The sequence below is a fragment of the Ambystoma mexicanum genome, chromosome 8 (genome assembly GCF_040938575.1).
Source record: "Ambystoma mexicanum isolate Mex_15411 chromosome 8, UKY_AmexF1_1, whole genome shotgun sequence".
In the NCBI taxonomy this organism is placed as follows: domain Eukaryota; kingdom Metazoa; phylum Chordata; class Amphibia; order Caudata; family Ambystomatidae; genus Ambystoma; species Ambystoma mexicanum.
Window position 1 is genome coordinate 1,367,437,801 of NC_090929.1, and position 17,071 is coordinate 1,367,454,871.

Consider the following 17,071-nt stretch of genomic DNA (forward strand, 5'->3'; position numbering starts at 1 on the left):
TCATCAGATTTAAGGATATGCCAATGTCGCTGCATGACTTGTCGAATATTATGGGCACTAGCTCCATATGTCAAAATAAGCCGTGTTTCACTGGTATTAGTGGTTATGTGTTCCGAAGTGTCTGCTAACAGAAGCTGAGAGTGGTCCTTGTTTCTAGCTTTCAAAAAAGCTCTCTCCAAAACTTGCTTAGGGTAGCCCGTTGCTTGAATTTATTAGCCATGAGGGCGCATTCGCAATCGAAGGTTTCAATCTTAGAACAATTTATTTGTATGCGAATGAACTCCCCATAGGGGATACTCCATTTAAGGGCTGTGGGGTGGTTGCTCTTGGCATGAAGTGGGATATTAGAACTGGTGGGCTTTCTGTACAGGCTAGTAGTCAATTCACCCTGAGCCACAGTAACAAGAATATCCAAGTATGTGATAGCAGTCTTGTTGTGGCTCTCAGTGAATTGTAGATTAAGATAATTGGTGTTAAGAATAGTAACAAAATCCAACCATTCTGCACCTTCCCAAATGATAAACAAGTCATCAATGTATCTTAGCCAAAGAGAAATTTTGGATGTGTGTTGACTGTTTCGAGGATGCCATACCACAAATTTCTCCCACCAACCCATCAGCAAGTTCGCATACGAGGGGGCAAATGTAGAACCCATAGCAGTCCTCTGTAACTGCATGTAGAACTGCTTATCAAAGAGAAAAAAATTGTTCGTTAGACAAAGCAAAATCATCTCAAGAATAATTTGAGAGTGTTGGAGATAATTCAAGGAATCTGTATGCAAGAAATATTCACAAGCTTTAAGGCAGGTAGAGAGAGACCACATCTAGTGTTGTTGATAGATAGGTAGATTCCCATGGTATACCATCTATGTGGCTAAGAAAGTCTTTGGTGTCCCTTAAATAAGAAGGCAGAGTGATAAGAAACGACACCAAAGTTGAATCTATAAATCTTGAAGTATTCTCCAACAGGGCCCCGCATAGTGTGACTATAGGTCTGCCGGAGGTCTAGTGAGACTCTTATGTACTTTAGGCAGAAAATATATAGTCGGAATCACCGGGAACTTGGGATGGAAGTAAGAACAAATGTCCTCATCCAACAAGTCTTTCTCCTTCCATGTCTGCAAAAGATGGCCAGGTTTATTGCTCATGATTTCTGATGGATCTTCAGTTAATTTAGCATAACAATCCTTGTTCAACAATAGTCTATGAGCCTCTTTGATGTAGTCACCACGATTCAGAAGGACGATGTTCATGCCTTTATCTGATGGTTTGATAACGCACTCAGTCATCGCACTCAAACGTTCATGGTGCATTGTTGTGATGGAGTAAAATTAGTTTTATAAGGCACCCGTTGCTTCCTGATTTTTTTAAAATCGTGGACAACCAAGTCCTGAAAAGCCTCTACATGTCCCCCTGGATATATATATATATGATGCTGCCGCACTGGGTGGAAGCCATATTTCTTGGGCTTTATGACATCCCATCGTATTATAGAAACAATCCACAGGGATGAGAGCATCCCTGTGAAAAATGGTTTTGAAAGCACTGCCATTTGAACACTAAAAATGACATGTATAAATAAAACAAATAATATTCAAATTAATTTGTGTTGCTGCCATTGCTTCCAGATTTATTGCAAGTATTTTGATTTACGCTTTAGAAATGCTTTATACATTTTAGGATATGAATTGATAATAAGAATGCAGTGTTTATTAATTTTCCTGTATGTATTAATAGGTTACCAGTGATAGTTTCTTTATGAATATAGTAATCCAAGACTATATAATGGAGAGGTTATTTTACCACTGTTCAACCAATGAAGGAGAGCCATACACATGTTCTTTGCAACATGGAACCATAGATGTAACAGTAAATCACTACCAACCTTCAAATAAAATGTCCTTCCACCTGAAGATTCGAGTCAAACAATCCCTGCAATGTCCTTCACGCTTCACTTCCTTTTTAACTAAAATGGTACTCTAGCCGTCGGAGCCTATATCAACATTAACACCCTGGGTCTCCACTTCACACTCTTGATGGTCCACAATGTATTCAGTCACAAAATAACATTGTAGGAATGTCCAATTCCTGAAGACATGTGGCTTAGCATATCAATGAGATAATTCATTTGTTACCAAACATATTTAAGTTGGGATGCCTCAAACACACCATTTACATTATACAGAATGTACAGCAATCACCTGTTATATATTCAAATGCAGCACAGGAGACAGCGTCTTGTAATATACATTATATTCTATATTTGGGAAAAATGTGAAATTTCAAGCTACTCCCCAGGTATAAAATGTTACTCTTCCCCTCATTGACACAACACACAATGTGTTAAGCACCAAAAGCACATTGTGATTTCACAGCCTGTTTTATAATATATTTTATGTCTCATCAAATAAGAATAAATACTGATGCAACATTTCAAACAGGCGCTGCCAGATTACCATATAGTTACATCCCCCTTAGATTAAAAAAATCATAGCCCTCTTTCTCACTAATCTATTCCAGCCGCTGGTTATTCACATTTACATTGTATTTTTTTATTGAAAGTACCTTGTTGGCTGCCATTGCAATTAGACGTCCGCTCAATTATGGGTCATGTTCTCCTGAGAAAGTGATACACTATCCAACAAACCCTTTGTATGGAGTTTATAAATTAGCCTTAACAAGAACCATAGGCAATATATGTGTTTCATTACTTTCCATCAAATCACTTACTTAACAAATGGCCAGAGTCTGATAATTTATTGGAGTACAATACAAAGTAAAATATTCCTTTATCTTGTATGCTAGACTCTGCCTTTGCCTTCATGCCCCTGCAGGCTTTGATTCCTGTATTTTGTCTGGTGACCAATTTACCATACCGTATCTATATATCGAAACATTAATGCCCTTTGCCACCGCCCGCAGGTCGAAAACAGACAATGATTTGGCTTAATGAAGCCTTCCAAGGCTGTGGAATTACATCTGGAAATGAACATACTGCAATTACCAATGAAGATGATCTAACAACCTTGGCAGATGCAAACACTAGAGTTTAAAAATGAATCAAAGTAGCGTTATAGAAAATTATTTCAATGCAACTAGTGGAGCTTTGTCAATAACCTCTATATAGAAACCACTATTTGTTATTTCAGAAAATAATCATAAGAGCAAATACACATGGTTATTAAACTACAAAACATCAATGCGAAGTTGACAACTCATCTGGGTGCACATTAATGATCTTGTTTTCTTTCATTGTAGGCTGTCCTATCGAACCGGTCAAGATACAGCTAACTGTGACACTTGCAGGAACAGTGCCTGTATTATCTATAGGTATGTTATTAACAGTATGAAATAAAACATGTTATGATACTTTGACTTTTCAATGTTGAGTTTAGCATCACAAAGGATCCTCTAAGATAAAAAGGTATTACTTTTGTTAAAGATATTCATCGAAGTGTAGGAAGATAAGGTTTAATTTCCCAAAGGAGCATATTTATATGATTTGAATATATTTAACACTTGAAAAGTAAAGGCAAGTATTGACCACAGTTCTCTATGCTGCACTAATAATAATGTTTGCATTTCTTTATTATCTTAATAATCATATCATTTTTCTTTAACCTTACCAAAACAAATATGTATGATCTAATGCACCTTATATTGAAACACTGTGTGGGAAGATGAAAGACCAAATGTACCGTACATTTCTAATTCGGGCACTTGTTAGTAAAAATAATTTTCTTCCCATTGGATAGGGGTGACAGAGTGATTCCCAGTTTAATGACAGACCTGAAATGCATTTGTTTGTTTATTTATTTGATTAGGCGCACCAAACCCATGGGTAACTGGGCGCACAATAGCATAAAACGTGAGTTTAAAGCTTAGTTACAGAGAAAACGTGTTAACATAGGATGAAGGCATCAAGTAGGATACAGATGTAGTTAATATAATAAAGAAAACGTACGTGAAGAGCGAGCAGAGCTATATACAATAAGTTAGCTAAGTAGTGTGGGACAGGTTAATTATCGTTGGATCGCAGCCAGTTGATAGTGTTCTGTCTGAAGCTGACACGGGATTGGTCAGTTCTCAGGTGGATGGGAAGGGCATTCCAGACTTGGGCAGCTCTCACTGGGAAGCTGGTTCCTCCAACTTTTTTCAATTTAAATCTGGGAATGTTTAAGCAAAATGCATTGGTCGTTCTGGAAGGTCGGGAACAAGTTTTCCTTGCAATTCTCTCTGTGAGGTAAGGGGGTGCTGCATTGTTCAAGCACTTTGTAAGTTAGGGTCACTGTTATAAGCAGGATTCTATCATTCATTTTCAGCCAGCGACTTTCTCTTCTGATGTCCGACACATGTTCTCTGTTAGGAATGTTCAGAGCAGTTCTTAGCGCATTATTTTGTAGAAGCTGCAGTTTATCTAAAATGTACTTATTAGCTCCCTTATAGAGGGTGTTGCAATAGTCTAATTTAGGCAATACTAATGCGTTGGCGAGGATAATACAGCTTGCGTTAGATAAGAAGGGTCGGCAGGCCCTGATTAGCTTGCAGGTGTAAGCTGATGTGGAAGCCAGGGCGTTGACTTATTTCCCTAGGGTTAGGGAAGAATCAAGGTAGAAATCTAATGTTTTTACTTCTTTCATAACCTTGATTGTGTTTCCATCTATATTAAAGGCCAAATAGTTGTTCAGTTTTTTTAGGTTCAAGGCAGATCCCAAGATCAGAATCTCTGTTTTGTCGTCATTCAGGCATAGACCATGGGTTGCCATCCATGCCCGAATGAGGAGATGGATTTAATTTACCAAGGCTAAGTCGTCACAGTAATTGCCCGAAAGTGGGATAAGGATCTGGGTGTCATCTGCATAGTTAGTGTAGGTGACACCCAGCCTGTCCAATTTGTCAAACAGAGGCTTGGTAAATATATTATACATAGTCGGTGAGACACAGGATCCCTATGGCACGCTGCATGTAGTTAGAATGAGGTCAGCAGATGCCGATGGGGAGAACACTCTCATCGTTCTATTGTTCAAGAACGATTGGACCCAGGCAATTGCATCTTTAGAGAAATGAGCAGCTGATGCCAGATGTCTGCATAGTACTTCGTGGTCTACCAGATCGAAGGCTGCAGACCGGTATAGGTGGAGGAGCATAGCTGTTTTCCTGTTGTCCTTGAGCTTGTCGATTTGGGTTTTAAGATCGATTAGAGCCGTTTCCGTGCCATGTTGAGGCCTAAAACCAGATTGGCGAGAACCTAGGAGGTGGTTAGCCTCAAGGTAAAACTGTATTTGCATATATGCTACTTTATCAATTATTTTTAAAAGAAAGGGTGATTGGCCTGTAATTAGCTGGGATGGATGGATCTAAAATCTGTTTTTTTTAATAATGGTAGGACCCAGGATTGTTTTAGGTTACTTGGGACCATATTAGTTGAGAAGGAGGCATTGATAAGTTTAGAAATGAATGGGGCAAGGTCTCCTGATGCTTCTTTTATAATTTGGGCTGGGCAGTTGTCGCCTTGGCAGTTGGATGGTTTTAGAGTGGAGATAATTTTTTCAGTTTCTTGGATGGAGATTTTGGTCAATCTGAATGGTTGTAATGATTTGTCAGATTCTGTAGGGTCAGTGAGAGGTAGTTCATGGTTGAATAGCGAGGCTTTTTTTGTTTGTAATCTTGTTTTGAACTAGGTCCACTTTATTCGTTAGGGCGTTTTTGTATGCTAGTACACCAGAGATTATCCTTAGGGGCGTGGTCTATAGGTGGAGTGGTGGATTCCATATCACGTAGTATCACACATAGTTATTTGGTATTGGAACTAGCTTTGGATATTCTATCATTGTCTTTTTTTTGTCTTGATGATTTCTTTTTTGTAACTGTTGGCAAAGTTGGTTAAGGTTAATTTGTTTTCATCAGTGGGAGCATGATGCCATAAGGTTTCTAATTTCTTTTTTTGAAGTCTCAGATTTTTTTACATGCGGTGAGAACCACATATTGAGGTGTGCATGCGGTTTACTTCTGCGCATTTTAAGAGGCGCAATAGAGTCTAGTGCCTCACACATGGTGCTATTGTAGGTTTCAACCATGTGATTGGGATCGGAAGTGTTAGGTAGTGAGTTCAGTGATGGCAGGATAAGGGGGAGTAAACTGTCTGGAGTGATATTCTTTATGCATCTTGTCGGGAGAGGAGGTGCCATGACTATATTTTTAACTTGTTGTAAGGGAGTGATTATGGCGAAAGAGATAAGATAGTGGTCAGTCCAATGTTGGGGGGTGATTTTGGTGACGGATGTATCACAATTCAGGTCTGAAACCCAATCTAGGGTCCTGCCTTTTTCATGGGTAGGAGAAGAGACTATTTGGGTCAATCCATACTCTGGCAGGATATTCACTACAGTTTGGCCATTTTTGTCTAAAGTGTCATTAAAACCAAGGTTGAAGTCGCCCAGTAGTAATATTTGTGTGGAGTCTTTGATATTGTTTGCTAGGATACTAGATAGGTCCTCTTCAAAAGTGCTGATAGGTCCTGGGGGCCTGTAGAGTAGGTAGATAGTGAGAATACGGCAACTGGATATGGAGAGCTTGAGGGTAAGCAGTTCGCAGGATGGGCTAGGAGGTGACGGTTTTATAGACAAATTGGATTTAGCCAAAAGGGCTAGACTGCCTCCTTTAGCATTCGGTCTGTCTGCTCTAACTATCTGGTAGTTTTGTGGGACCGCTAGTGTGAGGGCTGGGTCTGCCGCTTCGTGCAGCCATGTGTCTGTGACAGCTAGGATGTCGAGATTCTCTGTGGAGTGTATTCAGAAAGTAACAATCCCTGATTCTCCTCTTGGTTTGATGTTTTTTATTGAATTCAAGGAATTTCAGAAATCCTGTAAAACCGGTTATTTAATTAGCGGTAACATACACAAGACTCCGAACATAAACCATACACCCATTTTGAACTGTTCCACTCTACACGGTCCACTTCTGAATACAGTGTAACTTAAGACTCAGCATCCACATTGTTGTAATCGTGTCTCCCTGTGCTGTAAGTGCAGCACACAGAGATATGAAACGGCACATTTTGACAGGCACGGTGTATGTATTAGATCCCAACAAAGAAAATGTCTAAATCATTAACACCGGAGAAAAGTGTATTTAAATGTATCTTAAAATTTAATAGTAATTCCTGTAAAATCTGGGGGGGTTCTGAGTTCCAAATTGTATCTGTGGGTTAGAGTTTAAACCAGCCCTGGCTAATATTCCTACTGAAGTCCCTCCACTTCTACCATTAAAATTAAGTGGTCTTTTTGTGTGGATTGGAAAATCAAGGATTTTTTCTTAATAAATGCAATAACTTAAATGGTTGTACTGGCACTTCTAGATCTTACAACCTTGAACAGGTTTTTTCTGACGCTGCCTTTTCTCCTCATAGCTTGCCCTAGTTATAAACAAAACGTAGGCAGCATCAACGCCAAACAATATCTATTTGACAACCGTGAGTAATCACCAACTGTATCCTTAATCGTTGTTAGTCTTTTTTTTCCTACGTGTATTAGATTACAGCATTTAAATGACTGACAAAAGTGGAAAAACTATAAACACTATTGGCTAAGAGAAAACTGGATGAATGTATTAGTTGAGGGCTATTTTTTTCGATTTAGGTTAACAAAATGGATTGAAATTTTGTTTTATATCACAAATAAATGTGCTAATGGACGCCTCACTCATGTAATAATCAGGCAGTGAGTTACTTTGAAATCACAGATCGATTAATAGACTGTTTTGGTGATTGTTACTTCAATTGTGTGCCCTTTAAAGCATCCTCGTCTGCTCCTTTGCATCCCGTACATTTCCCTTCATGATCTCCATCCTTATTGGAGTTCCTAATGGTCATGTGTCTCAGAACACTGATTGTGCTGGTTCTCCGACTGCAATCTGCAAGCACAGCCTCACTGCTTTTCCTGTCCCCTGAAATAATCAGGCAGTCAGTTTCTTTGAAATCACGCTTGGTGGCCAGACGGTTTTGGTCTTTCAATTGCATGCCCTTTCCAGCCTCCTAGCCTCATCCCCTCCAGCCTGTTTGTTTTCCATCATGATCCCAGAACTCAACAAATCAACTTGTTGCAAGGCAGACTTGTCCAGGCAGTCGTTGAAGTGCAAAGGGAAGATGGTTGCACCTTTCTGCCTGGTATCCCTGGCACTGCACCTGCCGACCTCTTGAGTGTGTGGCCCGACAGACCATGGCTATACCAGGTAAAACATTGGTGCTCTCTTTGACTAGGTGCTGTCCCCAGCTCAATAGCTGGATTGTCAAGTAATTCCCACATATGTAAAATAAAATCAATGGCATTGCCAGACAATAGCATTACATAGACATAACCATAACTGCATTTCTACTTACCTGAATAAGAATCAAATCTACTGTTACATAGCTAGTATTACCTGCCATGTAATCAATTTTGTCGGGTAGACTGTTTTTTTCTCATAGCCAGATGTAATTTATGTGCAGATTTCAAATCAATTGCTGATGTACCCACTTTACGCACAGATCACTGTTCATTTAACTTATTTGGTGTACAACCATACATACATGCTGCTGAGTTCAATCACTTGTAGCACAGCAATATTTATTAGGTATCAAGCATATTTGCTGCTGCATACCCAGGCTTGTTTTCATACAGAGGACCATCTTTTGTGTAATCAAACCAGCTTTTGCTTAACCATTTTCAACTGATTTTTAATCAAGTTGATATTTGAACAGCAAGGTTTGGCTGCCCAATCAACCACATGAACTGTTGCCTAGCGAGACCAAGTGTGTGTATAGTCAAACACATATATTGCTGAAGGCAATCTCTTATCAGGCAAGATTTTCTGTGCCCTCTTAATCGAAACAGTTGTTGCGTAACCACGCCAATTGCGTATAGTATGATTTATTGGCTGCTGACTCATATCAACTGTTGCGTGTTCAGACTCCCTCTAATAACACGCATGAATATTAGCTTTGAAAAAGAAGACAATGTTGGATTAATTAAGAAGCTTAAACCAATGTAAGCACCTGGCTCCATTGGTTTATCGTATATTGTCATTAAGGCAAATTCCGATTTATGGGCGGACATCCTGCTATCTCTGTTTGAGCAGATTATTAGAACGGGCAGTATTCCCATCTTGTGGAAACAGTCTAATATCATCTCTGGGTTTAAGCAAGGCTAAAGAGAGGATCCACAGAACTATAGATTGTTATTATTAGATGGATCTAGTAAACTATTTGCCTCTTGTTTGCTGCGTACTACTGAGGGGTGGATTGGTGACAGACATGTTTTGAGTCCTTGCCAGACGGGATTTCAGAAGGGCCCCTCCTCAACTTACAACATACACATAGTTAATTATTTGATTCAACAGACGAGCTAAGTCCTCTCTACCGCTTTAAATTCTTTTTGTTGATTTTGCTTTGGCATTTGATACCATTGACTCAACAAAACTATGGGAGAGATTGAAGATGCCAAAGCACCTTATTATGCTTATCAACTGTTGCGCAGTAACAACATTGCACTGGTAAGACTGAATTGTGCTGGTGAATTTGCTGCCCCAATATCTATTGGTAAGGGAGTAAAACATGGGTGTGTACTTGCCCCTTTTTTATTTAACAAATGTTTGCCGGATTGGGGGGCGTCCCTGGGCAAACCAAGTAACTCCCCCCCAGATTGGGCTGAACTACATTTTAATATCTTGACTATGCTGATGCCCTCACAATGTTTGACACAACAAACGTGTAAATACCCTAATGGAATTTGCAAAGACAAACTATTTGTTATTAAATCTGGACAAATCAAAGTTTATAAGTTTTGGCAAGGTAAAAAAGAGATAGATTGAGATTACCTCCTGTAGATGGACAGATGAACAAACTATATAGTTATTGCTATCAGGGTTATGTTGAGGAACAGCGAAGAGAATCAATACTTTAGTCCCATACCAAAGCAATGACTACTATGCTTTTGATTAAAAGATGTCTTACAATTAAAGCTCTATATAGCCTAATTAATATTGTTTTGCTTTACCTTTAAAAAATAGTAACCAGCATAGCATATGAATTGGAAAGTTCCTAAATAGACTGAGAATTGGGTCAGCGTCTTGGAGGGCTACATTTGGCACCATATATTGGCTTTATCCAAGGCAACACCTATGCAACCAATAAGAATAGAGCCTGGACTGACTTCTGAGTAATGTGGTGAAAATAAACAGAGGTAAATAATCATAGGTAAATTGTTCATACAAATAATTTGCTCGACTAAATACACTGTACTTTTGAGAGATGAAATTGTTAAGGGGACTAGCCCGGCCTTATTGGAATTTAAAGCAATTAACAAAAACATTTTGAAAAACTTGTATGGTGCCTGGAGCCGAATTTGAAGTTGGGTGTACTTCTGGGATCTTTTAAAAGAGCGTTAGAATGGGATTGGGCTCTTAATCATGATCATGTGAGTAGATTTCTCCCTTTCTGTACTTTTACCAGATTGCATTTCCCTTATTGCAGATCACAGTAGTATATTTTCCAGCTTTCTTGTGCAATTTTGAGATGCACCTTTATGCAATTAAGACTGAACAAGTTACTGATTCTGGCTGTTAAAGTTGCATGGTTGGGTATACCAAAAAAATAGCTTTGGTGCCGCCTACGTGGAGACAGCGATGCATTACAATCCCTTGGACATGTTCTTACCTCTAATTGTGAGGCAGGCATGGTATCACAAGTCAGACACACAGACAATGATTCACGTTTCAACACCTTTATTTAAGTTCTGTATGGGGGATGGAGACTTCCTAGCTAGCACTTACTCTATAATGGGAGTAGTCTCGGCCATCAACGTAAAATAAAAGGAGTCGATGTAGTTAGTCAAAATAAAGAAAAATTCTATGTCAGAAACCTATGCTTGACCTCACGCTTTTGCAATAACTAAATGTAGGGAAATGTATCAAAACAAAAAGAGTATCAAAAGAAAGTCAGAATGGCAATGGAGCTGAACTGCAACATCATACCCCACATCGAATCATTTGTAGTTTTAAATATTCCTTTTGGATGACCAGTTTGCACAGTTCAAAGAGTTCACACAATACTTTCAGACTTCCCTTGTCAGATTCAGCTCAATTCAACATATCACAGTTCCTTCAGGCTTTCCTCACCTGCTTTACCATCAGTTCAATATCACAGAGTTTCCACAGGCGTCCCTTGCCTGCTTCAGTTTCATCATAACATAACCCAGTTCTGATACAACTGGGTTTCAGGGTTAATCTTTCACCATAAGCCCCCCCAGGTTTCCCTTACCCGAGTCTGGACTTTTACTTTAGACAAGTTCACAACAGTTTCCACAATAGGCCTCTCACGCTTCCCTCACCTGAGTCTGGGTCTCAGCTTGTTTCAATTCATTTTCCAACTTTAGGATTCCCTTCCCCAAACTTTTTGGTTGTTGTTTCACTTTCACACCAACGACTTTCGAAATTGCATGGTTTTACTCAAATCCATGCATGACCATTTTGACATTTCCCAAAACTACTTTTAGCTCCCTTTGTGCTGGGAGAGTCTTTTACATTTCACAGAGATTTTTGATAATGTGCCTTTCCTTTTTCACAGGACCACTCTGTTACTTTGTACTTCTGAACAATTGAATCTTTCTCTCCACGCGTCTGCACTCATATGCGTGACCTTGATCGCAATAGTGTTATCACTCGTGTGTTCATAAACCAGTCTCTGCCTTCATTCAAGACCTCACCGGCTGTGACTGTTTTCAACTCCTTGGGTCTCTCCCTTTAACCCCTCAGACCTTCCCAGGTACCCTCACTGCTCCAGGAAAACAAGCAACCTAGCGGCACATCAAAGAAAGGATGTCTCCAGCTTCTTGGCTTTCCTCTCAGAACCTCTGTGGCTTCTTGGAGATGCAATTGCCTTGCATTGCTTTCTCTTGCTCTCACTCGTAGTTGGTCCGCATCTCAGCTTTCTGTTCTCCTCAGACTGGTTTCTGGCTGTTTTTGCTCAGCTGTTCCTTCTCGTACCTGGTCTTGTTCTCTGTGTGCTTCTGTGCTCTACCTGTTATACTCTGTCTGATTGTCAATGTGTTTCAGGTGTGCGTGCCTGTGACCGAGTTCCTGTCCCTGACTTGCCAGTGGGACAGAGCTATTGCAGATCATTAGATGTAATGTTCCTAGTCTCACTCCTCTTCCTCATTTGTACTTCTGGTAGAAAAAGATAGGAGGGGAATTGTGGGAGTTGTAATATCCCATAAAGGTAGAGGGAATGTGGGGTGGATAGCAGTCAGGAAATGGGGAATACCATGACTCACCTTCAGTTGTCTCTTACCCACTCCTGAGGACCCCTAGCCAGGTTATCTTCCCTCGCTTGTCCACCCCCAGAGTCCAATATCGATGGCCCTTCCCAGGCCACCTGAAAAAGGGATCCCAAGGGAATGAGTCGTGAAACACCCTCAGGTTTTTCACATACCCTTCTCCTATGCGATATGGACAGGACTGCTTCATAGGTGAACCTAAAAAGGAAATCCACATTACCTTGGTCCTTTCCTTTTCTATGTTTAACTGTGAAGCAGTAAGGCTTTAAGTCGAGAAACTATTGCATAACCCGCAGATTAGATTCCTTTCGCTGATTTATCCATACAAGGGGAGAATGATCAGTGATTTGTTTTAACTTCCTTCCTAATCGATAGTACTTGAGATTTAGGATGGCATATTTTTTGGCTTGTCCTTCCAATTCCAAAACAGAATTATTTGGAAAGAGTTTTCTACTGGCAAATAGTATGGGGTGTTCTAAGCCATCATGAGTTAATGCCAAGACAGCTCTTAGATCTCTTTTGGTTTTAGTTGTTGGTGCTTCAAGGACAGCCTTAGCTTTTTCCATTTGGGGTTGTACACTATCATTCCTATGAAGAAGCCTAGATATGTTACTGCTGACAGGGACAATTTGCATTTCTTTGGATTAGCTGATAGCACAGCTTTGCGTAGAGCCCTCATGATGGTATAAAGGTGATGGAGATGTTCTCCCCATGTCTTGCTATATATTATGTAATCGATGTATGCCCCGCAGAAGTTAGAATAGGGTCACAAAATTCTATACATTAATTTTTGGAACGTTGCAGAGGCACCATGGACTCCAAAGGGAAAGACTTTAAATTGGAATAGTCCTGTTGGGGTTGAAAATGCAGTTTTTTCTTTGTCAGGCTCATGTTAGAGGATCTGCCAGTACCTTTTTTGGTAAGGTCTAAGGTAGAAAAATAGACTGCATCCCCTAATTTATCTATTAAGTCGTCAATACGTGACATAGCATAGGCAAGGAAGAAATTGAATTTACCCTCCTGAGGTCTATGCAGCATTTCCAGCTCTGGTCAGGTTTTGTAACTAGTTCTAAGGGATAAGGACCGTGGAAGAGAATTCAATAATGTTAGCTTTTAATATATTTTCTACTTCTACCATGACACTCTTTTTGCGGGCTTCTGGTAATCGGTATGGTTGAAATGCACCACCTTACCTACAGGAGTGCGTATGTAATGGTAGGCTCCCCTTAATCTTCCTGGTTTTTCACTAAAGACATCAGGAAATTGTACAACAAGATTGGTTCGATCTTCTTTCTTACTGCTTGAAAGTTCCCGGGGAATTAGAGTTAGGTTATCCATTTTCTGTGGTATTAAACATGATAAGATGGTAGAATGTGAGGATGAAGGGTTTTCCTTCCACTCTTAAAAGATGAAGATGGAACATTTGAGTCTTTTGGCGTCTATTAGGTTGTGACACAATGTAATTACATGTCCCTGTCACTTCTGTTATTTCATAGAGTCCATGCCATTTCGAAACAAACTTATTTTTGGAAGTATGCAGGAGGACTACTTTCTGTCAAATAGAGAAAGATCGTAAATTCGCATTTTTATCATTGCAAAGCTTTTGTTGGCATTGGGCTTTTTACATACAAGTATGGACTAGATTCCTGGCTGAAGCCATATGTTCTTGCAATCTTGTGGCAGTTTGAGAGAGTGCCCGAGACATCCCTAGGTTCTCAGTCATACAATAGCTCGAAAGGGGTAAAACCAGTGGAAGCTGGTAGGGTTTTTCTTACAGCAAATACGGCCAATGGAATCATGCAATCCCAATCTTTCCCATCTTTGTAAAAACAGTGTTTTTTTTAAAACTGTTTTGAGGGTCTTATTAAATTGTTCCACAAGCCCATCCATTTGATGGTGATAAACGGAGGTTCTGAAGGTGGCAATATGCAATAACTCTTTCACCTTTCCCATACATTTATAAAGTTTGTAGCTTTGTCTGTTAGGATTTCTTTTGGGAATCCGACCCTAGAAAAAAATGGGAGCAGATGTTTCAATATTTGTTGCATGATTTTGTTTCTCATTGGAAAAGCTTCAGGGTATTTTATGGCGTAATCTACAATTACCAGGACGTATTTATTTCCCAATTTAGATGTTTCAAGTGGACCAATTATGTCCATTCCAATCCTGGAAAAATGAACTTCAATTATTGGCAATGGATTCAAAGGGGCTGGGAGGTGGAATATATGTATTGGTCTTCTGACAGATCTCACATGTCTGCATATATTCCTGCCCAATCCAAATTTCCACTAATCTGAGTTTGAGTTTTTACTTGTCCTAAATGCCCCCCTGTTAGATGTGAATGTGCAATTTCAAGAAAAATCATTTGGTGACTTTGAGGTATTACCAATTGTATTTTATACCAACTTTGCCCTGAAATGTCTCCCATATAGAAGAATCCCTGTTTCAGGAAAAAGAAAAGTCCTCCGTTTTCCCTTCACTCCATTTCCGGTATTACCTGCAGAAAGGCTTCAGATAGCAAGGGATCATTCCTTTGTGCAATGGCTAAATCAGGGAGAACATCTGGTTCTTCTTTACTAATACCAGATGGTAAAATTGGTTGGGCTTTTATCATCCTCTTCAAAACCCAGTTTACCTCTTTCTGTGGTCTCTTGGTCTATTTCTTCCTTTAACAAAATGAGCAGGGCTCTTTCAAGTATACCTTGAGCTAGCTTATCCCCAGGTTGGATTTCAAATGCTATCTCCCCATGATTCTGTATGAGAACCTTTATATTTCCCCTGAAGTCAGGATCAATAACTACCGCTGGTACATCCAATCAAAACTTCCAGGCCAGTCCTGACTTGGGAGCTAATCTCAAGTAACATCCAGGGGGAGGTATTAGGACCACATCACTAGGTATAACTCACCTTTCTCTCAAAGGGATAGACACTCCCCTCCTACTACATATGTTGAACCCAATGGGGCCTTTTGTAGCTACCGTTGGGTCTGAGGCTCTGTTACTTAGTTTTTGAAACTTCATGGTTCTACAACTTGTTTCGGTTGAGCCGCATCCTACTGCTGACACCATATGTGAGGCAGGCATGGTATCACAAGTAAGGACACAGACACAAGGATACACGTTTCAACACCTTTATTTAAGTGTTGAATGGGGGTTGAAGACCTCCTAGCTCTTTCTCTATAATGGGAGTAGTCTCAACCATCAAAGTAAAATAAAAGAGTCAATGTCAGTTAGTGAAAATAAAGAAAAAAGTCTATGTCAGAAAAACATGCTTGACTCATGCTTTTACAATAACTAAGTGTCTGGAAATGTATCAAAACAAAGAGTATAAAAAGAAAGTCAGAATGGCAATGGAGCTGAACTCCAACTCCCTTCCCCAAGTCGAATCGCTGGGGTTTTCAAAAATTCCTTTTGGTTGACCAGTTCGCACAGTTCAAAGAGTTCACACAAGACCTTCAGACTTGCCTTGTCCGATTCAGCTCAATTCAACATATCACAATTCTTTCAAGGTTCCATCACCTGCTTTACCACAGTTCAATATCACACTATTTCCTCAGTTAATTTACTATTGGACACAACTATAACAGCATCTTAAAACTGTTAGAAAATAAAATATATGCCTGAAAGGCATCTCATTTTCTTTTCATCATAAAATGATTGTCAGGGTATTCCCGATTTTATATATTCAGCAATACAGCCACGTAGCCTGGCACAGCAGCCTCTACCAGCAGTAAAAGCCTGCTCCTGCATTATAGACTCAAAGACAAGAGGTTGTGACAAGGCTTTCTTCCCTGCCCTAGACCAGCAGCTTCTGGTGTCCCTTTATGACAGTTACATCAGGTGCTTTTGGTGGAGCAGGAACACAATTGCCATGTGCTCAACCCTTGTCGTTTACTCTTCACTGCAGTGCACATTTTCTGCTTCTTCCTCTTCCAGATAGGCAGAAGTCAATGAGATTCACCAAGAGAAACAATTCAACCGAGGACACCTCAATGTAGAACATGTTCTGGTAGCAGGGATATGACAGAGTGTAGCTTACTGCCTGCCCCCGGTTTCCAATCGGCAGATGAATATTACAGTGGTCTACTTTAGTGGTAAAGACCACTGCATCAGGCAGTATTGGAATTTATGGGCCACAAAACCATTATTAGTCTGGGCAGAAGGTGATGGCAGATAAAGTAAGCTAGGGGCCCATAACTGCCAGCATTGACGGTCACTGTGGGCTTTACCACAATGTATTTTTTTTTAATTTAGGCATTTATATGAGCGCACCAGGCCCCTGGGCATCTGGGTGCTGGTTACAGTCAGACAGGAGAGAAAAGGCATCACAAGTGCCTCATAAGTGTAGAGGCTGTTGGGCTGCCTCGTTGTTCTCCTGCTGAGAGGATTGCTGCGTGAGCCGTTTGTTTTTTGAGTCGGCAAGAGAAAGCAGCAGGCACTCGTAACGTGCTTATGGACAAGGATTTTCCAAGTAAACAGGTGGACTTTGTTATTGACAGTGTGTCCTTTGCATTTAACGCTGGTGTTTGTGTGGAGCACAAACTCACTTTTGCTTTACTTATGACCCGTCTACTTCTCCTTTTTGAGGTCATGGTGACGTTGCACATCCAAATAGATCCACCCACTGCCTGGTAACGCCCCAAACACAGCCTCGACTTCGGATTATTCCCTTAATTGAGTGGTTCATGCATATCGCGCGTGCATCACAAGTGCCTCATAAGTGTAGAGGCTGTTGGGCTGTTAGGCTGTTGGGTGATGGTGGATG

At 40.2% G+C, this 17,071-nt stretch overlaps 2 protein-coding genes across 4 annotated transcripts in view; one reads left to right on the forward strand and one right to left on the reverse strand.

The window, feature by feature from the left end:
- The window catches only part of DOCK1 (dedicator of cytokinesis 1), a 2,312,292-nt gene that overhangs the window by 1,283,142 nt on the left and 1,012,079 nt on the right, over window positions 1-17,071 (reverse strand). The window lies entirely within an intron of this gene.
- INSYN2A (inhibitory synaptic factor 2A) overlaps window positions 1-17,071 on the forward strand; it is a 232,177-nt gene that overhangs the window by 152,615 nt on the left and 62,491 nt on the right. For both annotated transcript variants that reach the window (XM_069611485.1, XM_069611486.1), the window contains exon 3: window positions 3,258-3,329. In XM_069611485.1, the coding sequence (XP_069467586.1) occupies window positions 3,258-3,329 (72 nt within the window). The remainder of the gene's footprint in view (window positions 1-3,257; window positions 3,330-17,071) is intronic.